This window comes from Mercenaria mercenaria, chromosome 12 (genome assembly GCF_021730395.1).
Source record: "Mercenaria mercenaria strain notata chromosome 12, MADL_Memer_1, whole genome shotgun sequence".
Lineage (NCBI taxonomy): Eukaryota > Metazoa > Mollusca > Bivalvia > Venerida > Veneridae > Mercenaria > Mercenaria mercenaria.
The window spans coordinates 27,050,375-27,068,280 of record NC_069372.1 but is presented as its reverse complement, the minus strand read 5'-3'; the positions used below and the strand labels follow the sequence as shown (position 1 = coordinate 27,068,280).

Below are 17,906 nucleotides of genomic sequence, written 5' to 3'. Positions count from 1 at the left end.
TCGAACTTGGCCGAGGTCTCATGGTCAAACACATTTTGTTCAAGTTTGGTGAAGATCGGATGAGAAATGTTCGACTTAAGAGTGCGGACAAGAGTAAAAAGGCCAATTTTTGGTAATTCAAGGGCCATAACTCCAATACGCCTGGACGGATTTGGCTAATTATCGAACTTGGCTGAGGTCTCATGGTCAAATACATTTTGTATAAGTTTGGTGAAAATCGGATGAGAAATGTTCCACTTAGAGTGCGGACAAGCTTTGTGACAGTCACACACACGCGCACACACACACAGACTGGAGTAAATCAATATGTCTCCCACACCACTGTATGTTGGGAGACATAATTATAGTTTTGGTTATCATATTTCAAATGGCAATATTTTTACACTTGATGCAGGAATGCTTAACAGTTTAACACCCTGCTGAGCTTAATATTTCAGCTATCAAAATATTTGCTTGTATTTTTGTCTGATGTTTTAAAACCTAATCAGCATTTCATGAACTCCTTACCAACATTAATTTGTTCTCTTCAAAACTTAAAATGAAAAGCTTATCCACATGAATATTAATAAGGAGAATGCATCCTCCCCACAGGGATACGTCATTATGGAGAAATTAGCTGTATCTCTGGGCTCCAACTTGTGACCTCACACCGTGTCCTTAAGCCCTACCTCCTGCTGGATTTTTTTACAACCAAAATTTATTTTTCCAGATACAAAAACATCACATCATAATCACTTTTCTGTGTTTAAGGATATGCCAGGAAATGGATAAACAAAACAAACCTTAAAATTTATTATCATAAACATGTGTATTTTACATACCCACATATAGACATGTTCTTCCTTGACTCTCGTACATTGAATCTATTAAACCACCTGTAACATAAAACAAGTGTCACTTCAAATAAAATGATTATACTGAGGGACTTAATTTTCTTTTTGCACTTTATTATGAGAGGCAATAGCACATTTTATAAATATTCCCTAAATACAGTTTTTTTTAAAGAAATTACAGATCATTATGTTATTAAGGTGAAACACCAAGGTGCAAGGTCATCAACTTTAAAATTCAGCTAAATTAAATATCATGAGCTGACTTAGGCCTTGTACCAATGTGCCCCATCGTTAGCATTTTGAAAATTGAATACAAAACTGAATATATCAAACAGATTACTTAGGAAATCTAGGTAAAACAGCAATAGCCATGTACCATACTCCATAATCACCATCTCAAACAGCTAAGTTAAACAGCAGAGGCCCTGTACCAATATACCCCATGATCAGCATACTAGACATTCAGTCTCAAACAGCTTACCTATGAAGTCTAAGTAAAACAGCAGAGGCCCTGTACCAATGTCCCTTATGATCAGCATACTAGACATTCAGTCTCAAACAGCTTACCTATGAAATCTAAGTAAAACAGCAGAGGCCCTGTACCAATATACCCCATGATCAGCATACTAGACATTCAGTCTCAAACAGCTTACCTATGAAATCTAAGTAAAACAGCAGAGGCCCTGTACCAATATACCCCATGATCAGCATACTAGACATTCAGTCTCAAACAACTTACCTATGAAATCTAAGTAAAACAGCAGAGGCCCTGTACCAATGTGCCCCATGATCAGCATACTAGACATTCAGTCTCAAACAGCTTACCTATGAAATCTAAGTAAAACAGCAGAGGCCCTGTACCAATATACCCCATGATCAACATACTAGACATTCAGTCTCAAACAGCTTGCCTATGAAATCTAAGTAAAACGGCAGAGGCCCTGTACCAATATACCCTATGATCAGCATACTAAACATTCAGTCTCAAACAGCTTACCTATGAAATCTAAGTAAAACAGCAGAGGCCCTGTACCAATGTGCCCCATGATCAGCATACTAGACATTCACTCTCAAACAGCTTACCTATGAAATCTAAGTAAAACAGCAGAGGCCCTGTACCAATGTCCCTTATGATCAACATACTAGACATTCAGTCTCAAACAGCTTACCTATGAAATCTAAGTAAAACAGCAGAGGCCCTGTACCAATGTCCCTTATGATCAACATACTAGACATTCACTCTCAAACAGCTTACCTATGAAATCTAAGTAAAACAGCAGAGGCCCTGTACCAATGTGCCCCATGATCAGCATACTAGACATTCACTCTCAAACAGCTTGCCTATGAAATCTAAGTAAAACAGCAGAGGCCCTGTACCAATGTGCCCCATGATCAGCATACTAGACATTCACTCTCAAACAGCTTACCTATGAAATCTAAGTAAAACAGCAGAGGCCCTGTACCAATTGCCCCATGATCACATACTAGACATTCACTCTCAAACAGCTTACCTATGAAATCTAAGTAAAACGGCAGAGGCCCTGTACCAATATACCCTATGATCAACATACTAGACATTCAGTCTCAAACAGCTTGCCTATGAAATCTAAGTAAAACAGCAGAGGCCCTGTACCAATGTGCCCCATGATCAGCATACTAGACATTCACTCTCAAACAGCTTACCTATGAAATCTAAGTAAAACAGCAGAGGCCCTGTACCAATGTGCCCCATGATCAGCATACTAGACATTCACTCTCAAACAGCTTACCTATGAAATCTAAGTAAAACAGCAGAGGCCCTGTACCAATGTGCCCCATGATCAGCATACTAGACATTCAGTCTCAAACAGCTTACCTATGAAATCTAAGTAAAACGGCAGAGGCCCTGTACCAATGTGCCCCATGATCAGCATACTAGACATTCACTCTCAAACAGCTTACCTATGAAATCTAAGTAAAACAGCAGAGGCCCTGTACCAATGCGCCCCATCATCAGCATACTGGAATTTTGGAAGATGGAGCTCTGTTTCTGTTGGAGAGTTTGGAAGCCTGGATGGAATGACGCGAGTTGGCGACTGCGAGGAATGTGACAGTGAACTGCAACTTGAACCTGAACTTGGATGTCTCTCTGCAATTACAGTAAACAGTGCAAACCCTATACAGTGAACAGCAGGTAGGGTAAAAGGAGTGTTATAAAGAGGATGTTGCTATGTAAAGGTTAAATAACTTATAATCTTATCTAATTGGAAAGAACATCTGCCTCTGAAGAGAGGTGCTTACTCTCTGAAGGTCTTCTTAACATAGGTTACATGGTACACCTAAAAATGATGTAATTAACATGGAACAAGGTATATATTGAGCTAACAGGATTACAACAATACCATAGATGTCATGTACAGAGCAGCAAAGCCCCCTTTTGAAAGTTGGAAATCTCATTGTGTCCTCTACAAGTTAAATCTTTGGTTGTTAATAATCAAGTATGATGTGTAAACTTAGCATGAAGATGATTGCCTCTGTAGACTAGTGGTAGAGCACCAGCTTTGAAATTTGCAGGAGGTCAGTGACTCATGCTCTTTGCCATGTCATACCAAAATGTGAAAAATGTATCAGAAGCTCCGGCTTGCAATAGCATTTAACTAGATACTACTAACTCTTCTAACATTCAGCTGCTATGGATACCCTCAGGAATAGGTGTTAGAGCCTATTATATATTGTGAATCATTAATATTCGTGGGGACTATTTTCGAGATTTCGTGTTGATCAGCAACAAAATTTATCCCAACGAACATGTAAATTCCGTTCATTCATGTTCAAAAGTTGAAATCCACGAATTCATATCCCCACGAAATTGCTGTTTTGACCAAAACCACGAAATTTCATGTCCACGAAATTTAATGATTTTACAGTAAGTTGTTTCAAAATCATAAAACTTCCGATCAAACTTACCTCTCTTTGAAGTCTTTGCTAACAACTGACCAGATTCTCCAAGCGTGACTTCAGTTACAGTCTCATAGCTCCTGTCCTTAGTGATTGTCTGGTGTGTTTCACTACCATCATAGTTTTTCATGCTTATATTGACTGTCTGTTGGAAAGCCACTGGTTTGAAACCTTTCTCAACCTTGAACACAACTGGAGGCGGAGCTATATACACATTACCACTGCTGCTGTTTCTTCTGATTGGCTGAAAAGAAAAAGAATTAACAAATAAATTTTCATTCGCTATATAATAAAACAATATGCAATATTTAATCTAGATATGAAACAAAGAAAATCAAACCTGACTTAATCCATCATTAAATATGGACAATACCATTTAATATTCGAAGGGTATTCAATGAAAATTTACTGACAGAATAGCGAACAGTGCAGACCATGATCAGCCTGCACGATGTACAGGCTGATCTTGGTCTGCACTGGATGCAAAGGCAGAAGGCTAAAGGTTAAAGACCATGTTTACACAGAGTCCGCCTGACTCTCTTTCTAATTAACATACTTGAAGTTTATTTGTACCACTGGTTGGCTCTCCAAAGCCTGGGTCCATCAAAGGTTATCAAACTGAATTTGGGGACCAGTCTAAAACTGCAACCTTGCCATTGATAGATTTCATGACTGATCTTTAAATCTAATACTGTGAAATCATTAATTTTCGTGGGGGACTCATTTTCGTGGATTTCGTTGTTGAGTCAATCCACGAAATTTAATCCCAACAGACAAGTAAAATTCCCATTCATTTTATGTTCAAAAATTGAAATCCACGAATTCATATCCCAACGAAATTGCCGTTTTGACCAAAACCACGAAATTTCATGCCCACGAAATTAAATGATTTAACAGTAATCGGATGGGCAGATCTGAACCTGGATTCAAAGCTCTTTTATATAACCTTGAAGCCTGGTCTTTAAATACAGAAATGACTTTATATTATCTTTAATGGAATGCAAATGGTTCTTTTATAATTATGATTCTACGAAACAACCAACCTTTTATTTCTTTAAGTATTGAATATCAAAGCAGTCTTAGCGTGCTTCCATTAACATGAAACCATCACAACTGAACAACTTGATTAAATCTGACCAAGCAAGTAGAAGTTTTACCTAGGAAAATGGCAAGCTAATGACCTAAAATGACTATGAACTTGCTTTTCATCATGGGATGTTTTCAATTCATTAAAGCTTTAAACTTAAATAAATCAATCGTGATTCGTAAAAAACCTTTATTAACAAGAGCTCGTTGAACACGAAATGTCCCCCTTGATGCATTCAGTAATTGCACAAGGAACAGAAATTATATGCTCACTGTAAACAAAAGTTCTACTGTTCTGGTTCAATCTGACCTTGAAATTAACCTATTGACCTAAAAATCAACAGGTGTCATCTGCTGGTCATGATCAACCTCCCTATTTAGTTTCATGATCCTAGGCCCAAGCATTCTCAAGGTATCATCCGGAACAGGGCTCCGGAAATTTTGATAACCCAATCGGTCCGAAACGAAAATCCTGACATCGGCGCTACCCCACCCACCGCATTCCCAATATTACATATTTTGTAAAACGTGATAGGGTAAAGAAATAAGCATGTCATGCATTAAAACTGTGTTACCAGTCACCGCGCGTTACCATACAATGAAGACAGTTATTCAGTGTTATGTGTGATCGTTACTTTGTTTGAATTTCGATGTTTTTCTGAGATAATACGAGGCATTGACACCGTGTGCGTAACTAGTCTAAAAAGCCAACGCACGTGACTTCAATACCGTATACACGGCAGATACTTTGTGATGTTTCCTCATTCTTTGACGGAATTCTGTAAAATACAATGCGTCAAAGTGAGTTACACGACACATGTTCTCTGCTAAGCAGCCTCAGTATTTAAAGAATACTCTGCCGCGGACCGAACGTGTACGTTATTTGAACGCTGAGATCGAATTTCCCGCATGTATAGTACCAAAACGTCACGCGGGTTGGCCACGGATATTTCATTTCACTTACGTTGTACTTCAATAAGCAACTACATTTTATAAAGTTATATGTTCTCTTCTGATGTAAACAAAATTTCATTTTGAAACGTTTTTTAAAAGACCGATTTGATAAACAGTGCCACTCCGGTTTTCTTTATCATTCGTGGTTGCCCGTCCATTTTTTTCTTTTTTGTACGGTAGGGTTGCAAAGACGATTTTCTGCATTTGTTTCAACTGGAGCCCGAACAAATGAATCATGTATTTTTTTCAAATCAAGTAATTATAAAAATTATTTTTATCGGTTTTCCGTGTGATGTCTCATTAAATCAAAGACCTATAATGTACAATTATAACTCTTTGATTAAATGCAGCGACCATTTGTTTGTTACCGTGATCAAACATAGCCTTTTGAAATAAACCATCCGTCGGGTTCTAAATAAAAGAACTGGATCCCCATCGAAATGATTTGGATCCAGCCAGAAACGTTAGGAAACCAGTCAAAAATGTTTAATACACCGCAGTCGGCTGTCTGCAAACATTAAAGGATGTGCCGCGCGAGCACTGATTGCGTCACGCGCTAATTACAGACCGATTATCAAAGTGACAATCAGACCGATTGACACGTTTATTGATTAACTGAAGGTGCGACCAACAATTTCCTACTTGGCAGGTGATCGTGTATTGAGATATAAGACCGAAATTTATACTTTTCTCCATTTTTACGGGACCGATTTTTTTTCGTTTTTTCACTTCACGAATCGGTCTGAAAAGTCAAAAATCGGTCCAAAACCGACAAACCGGCAAATTTCCGAAGCCTGATCCGGAAAGGGTTTAACTGTTCTGGGTCAATTTGACCTTCATCTTTGGCCTACTGACCTCAAAATCGATAGGGGTCATCTGCTGGTCATGACCAACCTCCCTAATCAACTTTCATGATCCTAGGCCCAAGTGTTACTGAGTTATCATCCGGAAACCGTTTAACTGTTCAGGGTCACTGTGACCTTGACTTTTGAGCTCAAAATCTATAGGGGTCATCTGCTGGTCATGATAAACCTCTCTATCATCTTTCATGACCCTTGGCCTAAGCGTTCTCAAGTTAACGTCCAGAAACTGTTTAACAGTTCCTGGCCAATGTGACCTTGACTTTTGACATAATGACCTCAAAATCAATAGGGGTCATCTGCTGCTCATGACCAACCTCCCTATCAATTTTCCTGATACTAGGCACAAGCATTCTTGAGTTATCGCCCAGAAACCATTTTACTGTTCCTTGCCAATGTGACCTTTGACATACTGACCTCAAAATCTTTAGGGGTCATCTGCTGGTCATGACCAACCTCCCTATTAACTTTCATAATCCTAGGCCCAAGCATTCTTGAGTTATCATCCGGAAACCGTTTAACTGTTCAGGGTCACTGTAACCTTGACCTTTGACATACTGACCTAAAAATCAACAGGGGTCACCTGCTGGTCATGGCCAACCTCCGTATCAACTTTCATGATCCTAGGCCCAAGTGTTATTGATTTATCATCAGGAAACCGTTTAACTGTTCAGTGTCACTGTGACCTTGACCTTTGACATACAGATCTCAAAATCAATAGGGGTCATCTGCTGGTGATGACCAACCTTCCTATCAACTTACATGATCCTAGGCCCAAACGTTCTTGAGTTATCATCCGGAAACGGATTGGTCTACATTCCAACTGACATCTGCAAAACAATATACCTCTCCTTCTTCGAAGAGGGGCATAATAAGTTATGCTTGTGAGTCAAACATTTGGAACAAGAGCTTTGCAAAATGGGGCAATATATGTCCAAAGTTCTAGATCAGACAAGAGGGAAGTTGAATTTCAGGATGTTTTTGGGAGTGAGGCTGTAATGTGTCAGTGGGTGGGTGGTTTCATGTGGTAATAGTGATGGAGTGATAAGGCACAAGAAACTGAGTGATTTTTTTTAGAGAGAGGGGAGGTGGGGGTAGGTGAGTAATGAGGATTGCTGCACTCTTCAAATCATCATATCATCACCAATTTAAAGTCAATACCTTGATTAGTTTTTAAGTTGTGCTTCAGACACAAAATATGAAGGACAGATCTGAACTCAATTTGTGACCTTGACCTATGGACCATGTTCATAAGCTATTCGTCCATTGCCACCTACCTATATCCCAAGTTTGAAGTCAATACTTTGGACAGCTATCAAGTTATGCTCTGAACAAAAAATATGACAGAAGAACTGACCTTTCTGTGACCTTGACCTTTGACCTACAGACCTGATTCACAATGTCTATCATCATCTACTTAATTGCCAAGTTTACAGTCAATATTCTAAATAGTTACTACTTTAGTTATGCTCTGGACACAAAATATGAGGGTCAAGTTTTTAAAACTTTGAACAAAATTTGTGACCTTGACCTTTGATTTAATGACCTGGTGCTTGTGCTCTGCACATAATCTCATCCCCCATCTACCCATATGCTTAAAGTTTAAAGTCAATTATCTTGCATGGATATTGAGTTATGCTCCAGACACAAAATATGACTTACATATGGATGCACATGCAATCATATAATATGCCCTTTTTCCCAAAAAAAGATTATATAAAAGAAGCCATACATATAGACCAAGTTGTGACTCCAGTGGGGCTTAAATCCCTACACCCCCTGCCCCCAACCACACACACACACACTTAAAGTTGCCAACAATGCCTCACCATTAAACTAACACTCTCCTTTTTCTTTTTAAAGATGACAGATCACGGACAAAGAATCCAACTGGAGTCTTAAAGGGACTAACTCACACATTTTAGGCAAAACTCAAGCATCTGATTGGTTGTTTCTGAATACAATTTTTAAATGACCAATGAAATGGCAACATTCAGAGGCTGGTCTCCAAATTCAGTTTTATAAACCATGGTGCAAGGTGATTTAAAGTAAAGTAGTGAAAAGTGAAAAATACCCTTTTGAATGGACTTCCATAGCAAACATCTTTATATCGTCTGCTATCTTTGACTTTAACTACTTTCACTTCTATCTGCTCTTTTTGACTTTCATTTACATCCACTATGGTAATGTTGCTAGGTGACCGTTCATGGTTGCTATAGCGATGATCCCCATTCTGTATAGTCACCTTTGACCTTTGAACTGTGAACACCTTATGAAGGTCATCAAATCCTCGTGCCATTATTCCTGAGGGTGTGTGTGCGAGATCAAATGTATGGCCCAATTCATGTAGTGAAGCACCAAGACCAGTGGCATAGTTCGCCCAGTAGAATTCTCTACAATAAGTAAAATATTCTTTTGTATATGAGGCTGCTGATGATGAACACAAATTTTAGGTTTGAATAAAGCTTACTGAATGATTTAATATTATTAACCCTTCATGAACTCATGTAAAAATTACATTAAAGCAAATCACCATTCAAATTATCTAACAACTGTTATAAATTTACTTATATTTATGCTCCAAAAACTACGAAAGCATTTTGCAAAGGGAAAAAGTCGAAAGCATTTTGCGAAGGGAAAAAGTCCTTATTCAGGTAAAAAGTATATTTCTGAAATATCTGGTTAATATATGTGACCCTCCCCGCTCCCATAAACTCCTCCCCTATCCCTCATATTAACAAAAAATAATTTATGTCATGTGTTCATACTGAATATCAGTATTACACTGGCATCATTATGATTCTTTAACTCATGAGAAGTTGGATTTTAAGTTTATAATTCACTCCAGAAATTATTTTTAAAACGTGGGTTTTAATTAACCCCCCACCCCCGCTCATCACCCATTGGCAGTTGCATATTAGCCAAGTAGCTATACTTTCTACCTATAGGCACTGTCATCCATAAGCTGTGTGCGGTCAATTTTCCGCGTGTCTGTGAAGCGCCTGTAGATTTCACTCACTTTTGCTGCCCATGTATGAAGATTACCCGTTCCAAAAAGTGCAAGTCCACCACCTCCTGACAAATAAAAGCAATCCTTTTCTATATACTGACAAGTTAACACAAAAAGGTAAACATTTACCATTTGACTGACACCATTTTTGCAACTTTAGAAGTCCTGTAATGGAAATTAGTAATTTTCTTTATCTGTGTATTTTTTCAGCATTTCTCAAGTGTAGAAAAGCAAAGTACTCAAATGAGCTACAATAACAAATTAAAATTGCAAAATAATAAAAACATAATTGCACAGAAATTGCTATGCTTAATATGTCAGTTTTTCCAAAAAAAAAATATATTGTTATCTTGTGGCCAAGATAATTACAAGAATTAACAAGAATAATTAAAAGAGGAAAACTGAACTAAAGTTAACTTGTGACTACAGAAAAAAAATCACACACAAAAAAGAAATAATGAAAAGTTGTCAAGTGACCAACATAAAACAAACAAACAAGAGGACCCTGAATGCCATGCATCGCTCACCTGACCTTGTTCATACCCCACATAACTTAGTATCTAATTTGGCCTAGATTTTACAACAATGAACAATCTGACCATGTTTTACGTAAATCAGGTTCGATTATTTCCTAAGTTTTTCAATGATCTGACCTAGTAACATAGTTTTGACCTCAGATACCGTTCTGAACTTGACCTCGACTCCATACCGACAAACATTCTGACAAAGGTTTATCATGATCAAACTGAAAAAGTGGCCTCTACAGTGTTAACAAAGTCTTTCTGTGATTTCACATAATGACCAGTCCTAGTTTTCCCAAGTGACCCAGTTAAATGTACGAATTTATCCTAGATTTTAAAGAGACAAATATTCCAACCAAGTCTCATGAAGATCAGGTAGAAAATGTGGCCTTTTGAGTGTTAACAATGCTGTTCTATGATTTGACCTAGTGACCTGGTTTTTGACCTAATTAACTAAGTTTTGAACTTGACCTATGTTTCACAGAGACAAGTATTTTTTTCTAAGATTTGACCTAGATGACTGATTAATGAATTCCTCTGATATTTTATTGAGGGTAATGTTCTGATCAAGTTTTATTTAGATTGGGCAAAAAGTGTGACTTCTAGAGTGTTAAAAGTCAAATTCTTGACAACACATGTCACACAATGCATGACTACAACAGATGACAACAGACTTAGGGTGATCACAATAGCTCTCCTTGAGCACTTTGTGCTCAGGTGAGCTAAAATAAATAAAACAAAAAACTATAAACATATAAAGGTTAAGGTTATACAACAAGCTCAATGTTCTACTGGCAAATATTGATGAAGGTTGAAATACATATTCCCAAAGACAGCCTGAGGGTAGTAACTGGGTACGTAATTTTCTGCCTCATGCATGATGTGACCTTGACCTGTGACCACAGGTATTAATTTCAAATATAGCATGAATCAACTTCTGACATTATAAAGCAATCACTCAATTAATTTTGATAGCAGTAGATCTTTACATTCTCCAATAATTGATAAACAGTTTTCTTCCAGATAATCACAGTGACCTTGACCTTCTAGGGCATTCATCCTATTAAGTTCAACTACTGTAAGTCAGAAGGTTCTCTAATTATTGATCTGAATTTGCTTTCAATCTTAAGTTGACTGTGATCTTGAACTTTAGCCTAGCCTGTCCCTAAAATCAACAAGGGTCATTATAACCACATTTGGAACAAAGATCAAAAGCAGTAAATAACAAGAGCTGTCTATAGACAGTTCACTAGACTATTTGGGAGGAATGTTTATAGTGATAATGACAATGATAATGACACTGATGAAAAGGTCATCTAATTTTGTTATGTATATCTGATACATGTTAGGTCGCAATTCAATACAATTATGTATAATTCAACGACAAATAGTGAGGTGTGACTTATCCGCTATCCTTGGCGTTTACCGCAGTACTGTTATGAGCTAAAAGTGCAGGCACCCCTCAATGCATAAAGTTGATCTATAACTGTTTCTTTATAGTAGATAACAGAAGTTTAACCCAATTTTTGTTTTTAGTTATAAAAAGTAGGTTGCTGACTGGAAATCCTCGTGTAAAGTTTCAATCCAAGAAATGCATTGGTTACCAAGATACTGCCCTGCTCCCATTGTGTGATACCAACAACACTGCTGACACCTAGGTGTATAGCTCTCACTATTCTTCAAACAGTCAATCTAAGCTAAAAATGCCAAATGGCATCTCTTTCAAATGTGAAACTAAACTATAAATATTGAACAAACCCTGTCCCACAAAACACAAAAAAAAACTAAAAGGTAAAAGGTAGATTTCCCAAAAGCACAGAACACCCCAAACGAAGAAATAACATTGTCAATCCATTAAATGAGGGGGCATTCAGAAAGTTTCCATATTAAAGAGGCTCTAACTTTTTTCTTTAAACCCTAGCCATTAATAAATTTTGATCTATTCATATGAGACTTATGGTGAACATTAACTTAGAATGATGTCAACCTTGTATGACACATGAACACACATAATGATTCAAGTTGATAGACCAAAATGGGCATATTCTGAAAACTAGAATGTGTCTGTGGGACACAGGGTGTGCCCCCACTGGTACATTTGTCACAAATAAGGGGCAATAATTCAAATGTTTGCAGTCTTAAGGGGGTATAGCCTCAACAAACATTTTATATAAAGATTCATTAGTCTAGGCCATATACTTTTTGAGCTATGAGCATCACAAACAAAAAGTCCACTATTTTGGCTATTTCAAGGGTCGTAACTCTGTAGTTAGTGCTAAAACCTCAAGAAGATTGTGCAAGGTCACATCCTGATACATCTCATGCAAGGTTTCATGAATTTACATCAAATACTTTTTGAGCTAGGCACATCATAAGGTGAAAATGTGCATTTTTGACTATTTCAGGGGCCATAACTTTGGAAATAGAGGGTGCTGCCAGACGAAAAATAGAAGACACGCAAGTTCATATCTAGATAAACACTCATGCAAGGTTTCATCAATTTATATGATTCAGAAAAATACTTTTTGAGCTAGGCACGTCCCAAGGTGAACATGGTGAAAGTGTGCATTTTTTACTATTTCAGGGGCCAAAACTCTGGAAATAGGGGGCAGAGCCTGACGAAAAATAGGAAGTGCGCAAGTTCATATCTAGATAAAGACTCATGCAAGGTTTCATCACTTTATGTAACACACTTTTTGAGCTAGGCGTGTCACAAACTTTTCGGACTGACAGATGCATGGATGCACGGACAGATGCATGAACAAAACCAAATCTATACGCCCCCTCCACTGTGTGATGGGGGCACAAAAAGTCAGGCACAAATCACTTAACTTCCAGATAAAATCGGCATGTCTACTTGATGTACAGATCATTTATATACCTAGTTTCATTTCACCTGTAGTTGAGAACACAATGTTCTGATGTAGTTGTAATATTTCAGAGTCCAAAAAGGGGTCATTACTCAAGAACAAATACTTGCATATGAAAGTACTAGCACATGTTCAGTTTCACCTTGCCTTAAGCAGACAGATTGTGTAAACTCTTCACTGACTGCTTAAAGTATACATGTTGACTGTATTCCCCATTGTTTTGGGTTTAATGCCATTTTTCAATAGTATTTCAGTTAATATGTAACTGCAGGCAGTTAACCTAACCAGAGTTCCTGGATTCTGCACCAGTACAAACCTGTTCTACGCAAATAACTGCCAACTTCCCCACATGAATTATCAGAGGTAGACGAATTATTTCAGACACAATGTTGTTAGCAAATCGTCAAGGAGAACATACTCCCCTCCCAGGATTCGAACTCACGACCCCGCGATCAGCAGACCAACGCTCTCCCTCCTGAGCTAAGCAGGCGGGCTCCATATTCCCCATTGTATCGTGTAACTTAAAGTTGAACTTGAAATGTGATACCAACGTATAATAAATAGGTTACTATGAAGTTTCATATTAAAACCAATAAGATGTACAACTCAAAATTATTTCAAGTTGAAAATAATGCCAAGAACCTTGCAGCACGTTGCCCTACTAGCAAAATAAAGAAGCTAACTCATACAGTCCATTTCTAAAATATCATGACCACTTTATTCTAACTTTTTGAATGCCCCTCATACAGTTAAAAGATTGCATACCAGATTGCAGTTAACAAGATGTTGTTATGTGCCAGATTGTATAATGCACAACCTTGAATAATGAATAAAAAATATGATTGAAGTATCTTTTTGTTTTCTTGCCTAAAGCATTGATTTGCAATGTAAACTCATAATCAGTAAATCAAAGCAACTGAAAGTGCATACAAAACAAGCTTGCCAAGCACGTAAACAATCAATACCATAAAGCTACATGATAGGGGTTGTTTGTAAAACAAATAAGCCCCCTATGATGGCCTGTATGTACTTTTGTATGATATGTTCTTGACCTATAACAGAATGCATTCAGAAACACAAGGGTCATCTATGTTTTCAGTCCTGAGGTCAATGTGACCTTGCCCTCTGACCAAATGCAATCATTGACAACTATATGCCAAAGTGTTCTTTAGTTATTGAGCAGCAGCCTTTTAAGTCTCATGGTCACTGTGACCTTGACCTTTTACTGCCAACCCCCAAATAAACAGGAGTTATCTACTGACCACAGGAAATCAATTTATGAAGTTTGATGAATGTAGATCAAAGCATTCTTTAGTGATTGAGCAGAAACTATTTTCCCTCTTGAGGACATTGTGACCTTGACTTTGAAACTACTGACAACAAAACAACAGGGGTTATCTACTGACTATTGGCAATCATCATTTACTTCTTTACTCACTGAGCAAAAAAAAACTTGTTTTAGTCTCAAAGTTACTGTGACACTAACCACTGACCTACTGATTCTTAAAGCAACAGAGTTCATCTACTGTCCACAGGCTATCAGTTTTTAAAGTTTGACAACACTGTAGACCAAAGTATTCTTTACCGATGCAGTGGAAAGCATTCTCAGTCTCAAGGTCAACAGGAACTTTGACCTACTGACTCTTGAAACAAAAGGCAATCGCCGTATGAAATTTGATGCCTATAGTTCATCACTTTCAATAGTTATCATGTGTAAACAGTTTTCAGTTCCAAGGTCATTGTGATCTTGACATATTGATGGCAAAAACATAAAGGGCTTCTACTGACAACAGGCATCATCCTATAAAACTTGACCATAGTGAGACCAAGCATTCCCAAGTTACTGACTAGAAACCAAATGGTCTACCAACAGATCAACAATGAGTAAAACAATATACACCCTCTTCTTTAAAGGAGAGCATAATAATATAGATCAAGAAAATTAGCAAAGCCACAGACTAACAAAATGTATTATTTTTAGATCAGCTGAAGGAAAAAGCATATAAATCCATGGTGTATTCATTTCAATATACCGGTAGTCTAAATAACATAAATCATAAAATTAATTTGAAATTCAAACTACAACTCACCTAAGGCTGTGTGTCCTTTAGTGTATTTTAAAATTTCACTGTGAGTTTTTGGGGTTTCTAAAGGTGGAGGTTCGTAGCGCGTGAAAGACATAAAGCAGTACCATTTGGAGAGATCTTTGTCGGTAAAACTTGATGATGTCATCAATTCTCGTGCAAAATGAGTCCACAGCTCATTTCCGGTCATAGTGTGTGCACGTTCTAAAGTTAATTTACTTCTGAACACATTACAGACTGGTTCGTAATTTGCGTCACACTCTAACTGAAATGTCTGACGACCAAACCCGTGCTCCTTCATCTTCTCCGCGGTAAACGTCTGGATAAGCATAGCACCAATTTTGATTCTTTCGAGGGCAGAATCAACGGAACAATCTTCATCTTCTGGGCCCTGAAAGTATCCATCGTCATCTGCTAACACAATATATACAGGTCGTACAAACTGCTTGAAATGCGGGAATGTAAAAACAAGAGTTAATTTAAGAACCTCGTCCTGGTATTTAAAATTAATATCATTTTCTCCTGGTATTAATCGAATTAAAACTTTGAATGCCCCTTCTATAACTGGCCATTTTGTCGCCAATTTCTCTCGTCTGCTACAGTTCCACACCTCAATATCACCATCATCGGTTTTAAAATCGATATCACCAATGATCAGCGGTAAGTGCAATGATATATGTTCTCCGTGCGCGACATTATACACCCGTATTTTCATTCTATCTTCTCCACTATACCTTTACCACAATTTCATCTACATTTCTTCTGCCCTGAAAATAAAAATTTTTCATTAAAAATTTAGGATTTTAAAACAAAATTAACAAGAAAATGTCGCTTTTATTTCATCACTGACAGAGAACAAAATTTATGTTAAAAAGAATTCACTCTACTCATACCTGTAGACAAGGGTGCATTTATAATCTTAACAAATCAGATACATAGCAAGAAGCCAAAACTCACCAATGAAGGACATTTTAGAGGCATCCAGATTATATTCACTAAACAAATGTGTTCAGATTTGTAAATAATTTTCAAGAAAACACAGCCTAACAAGCTATACCACTGAAACAGTTTGTAGAAAATAGTTAGCAAATATCACATTAATGATTTCCAAGAAACTTATGACTTAAATAACAATCATATCTAAATACAGTCAAATAAATTAATACACCCAGTACGTCACTGAATAATGATGAATAATTTCTTTAAATATATACTAAGTAACATTCCCACAAATTTAGTTACATACCCGATTTTTATGGAAGTTTTATATTTTGAAATGATGTATTAAGTTTTTGTATCTAGTTTTTTTATGTTACCTGTAGGATCAGTCAACTGTTAAAATGTTGTACATATCAAGTAAATTCACCTTAACTTTAAACCACATTAGTATACAGTTTCATCAACATTGTTTGCATGAAAAGTTTGAACAATGTGCAAAATATTTACATTTATATACTTCAAATGTATTTAAAGTCTCCCATTCAAGATGTGGAACTTACATTTTCAGCCATTTCTGGATTTTTGCATGATTAAATATAGGAATTCAATTAGCAATATCTTGGAAAATGACAAATATGCAGTCCTGTCCAAAAATAATTGCTTGATTCACTGTCAAACCATGACGAAGAAGCCAACAAAATTGCAACTTCTGCAGTTTTCATATATCAGAATTGAGAAAGTTCTACAGACTAAATTGCAATCTCTTCTTTGGATTTTGCATCATACTTGGAAAATTTTCTCCTTAAAAGTTTAGTTTTTGTAGATCTGTCTTCTTGAACGAGACAATCTATCTGATTTTAGTTTTTGTAGATCTGTCTTCTTGATTGGAGACAATGTATCTGACAAATTCTGTATAAAATAGCAATTTAAGCATATATTCTTTGAAAATCAATGTGAATCCCTTTTAATCTTAATCATTTAGACTTAGTACAGGTTAGTGTTTATTAGTAAGCATTTATCAAATTAAATTGGTCTGGCACATCGGCTGCCATGCGACCAATTTAATTTAATAAATGCTTACTAATAAACACTATCCTGTTTAGAGTTTGAAATTATTTTTTGTTTACAAACTTAAGCTCCACCTACAGTATGTTTACTTACCGGGTTAATAAACGACTGGAAGTAAATGCTGATTTACCAAAATTAATTTCCCGATAATTTGAAAAATACTGCAATGCCATTGGACAAAAAATAATTTCAAACACTAATATACTTTACATTATCAACTATATTAAGAAAATTCTTACAACTTACAATTTTAACTATGTTAGCTGACTCCTTAAAGATCCTTCAAAGACTAAATAATTACACAGCAATGCAAGTATAATTTAAATAGACTTGATTTTGAAATCAATCACAATAGATCTTGAAATATCCCTCAAGTTAAAAGCTTTTACAGCTCTTTGTTATATCTTAATTTATTCAAAAACTTTACTTTTGATGTTTGCATTAGTAATAAATTGAGATTGAATGAAGATCTTAAATGGTTACAGTTTCATTTTTACTAGCTTACTGGTAATATTGTATATACATGTATGTAAGTCACTGCTCTATTTCACCTAATAGTAATCCTTTCATTATAAAGTATCTTTTAAGTACTTGAGTACTTTTGCATTAATTCTACACTGACATTTAAAGTAGTATCTTGCTGTAGCATTTAGAAAAATTAAGTGCTTAAAGAGTGAAAAGGGCCATTGACTTTACAAGACTTGCATCTTTCTGGAACTTGACATTATCCTATTAAATAAAAAC

The 17,906-nt window shown here is 36.6% G+C and overlaps 1 protein-coding gene across 3 annotated transcripts in view; it reads right to left on the bottom strand.

Moving 5' to 3' along the window:
* The window catches only part of LOC128547290 (uncharacterized), a 47,752-nt gene that overhangs the window by 11,715 nt on the left and 18,131 nt on the right, over positions 1-17,906 (bottom strand). For 2 of the 3 annotated variants that reach the window (XM_053519520.1, XM_053519521.1), the window contains exons 2-7: positions 15,162-15,922; positions 9,613-9,745; positions 8,745-9,063; positions 3,780-4,014; positions 2,775-2,961; positions 822-875 (exon numbers count right to left, since the gene is read on the bottom strand). In XM_053519520.1, coding sequence (XP_053375495.1) covers positions 822-875; positions 2,775-2,961; positions 3,780-4,014; positions 8,745-9,063; positions 9,613-9,745; positions 15,162-15,870 — 1,637 coding nt within the window. In that variant the 5' untranslated portion in view covers positions 15,871-15,922. Of the gene's footprint in view, positions 1-821; positions 876-2,774; positions 2,962-3,779; positions 4,015-8,744; positions 9,064-9,612; positions 9,746-15,161; positions 15,923-16,112; positions 16,377-17,906 lie in introns of those variants that run through there. The other variant, XM_053519519.1, reaches the window with a different exon arrangement.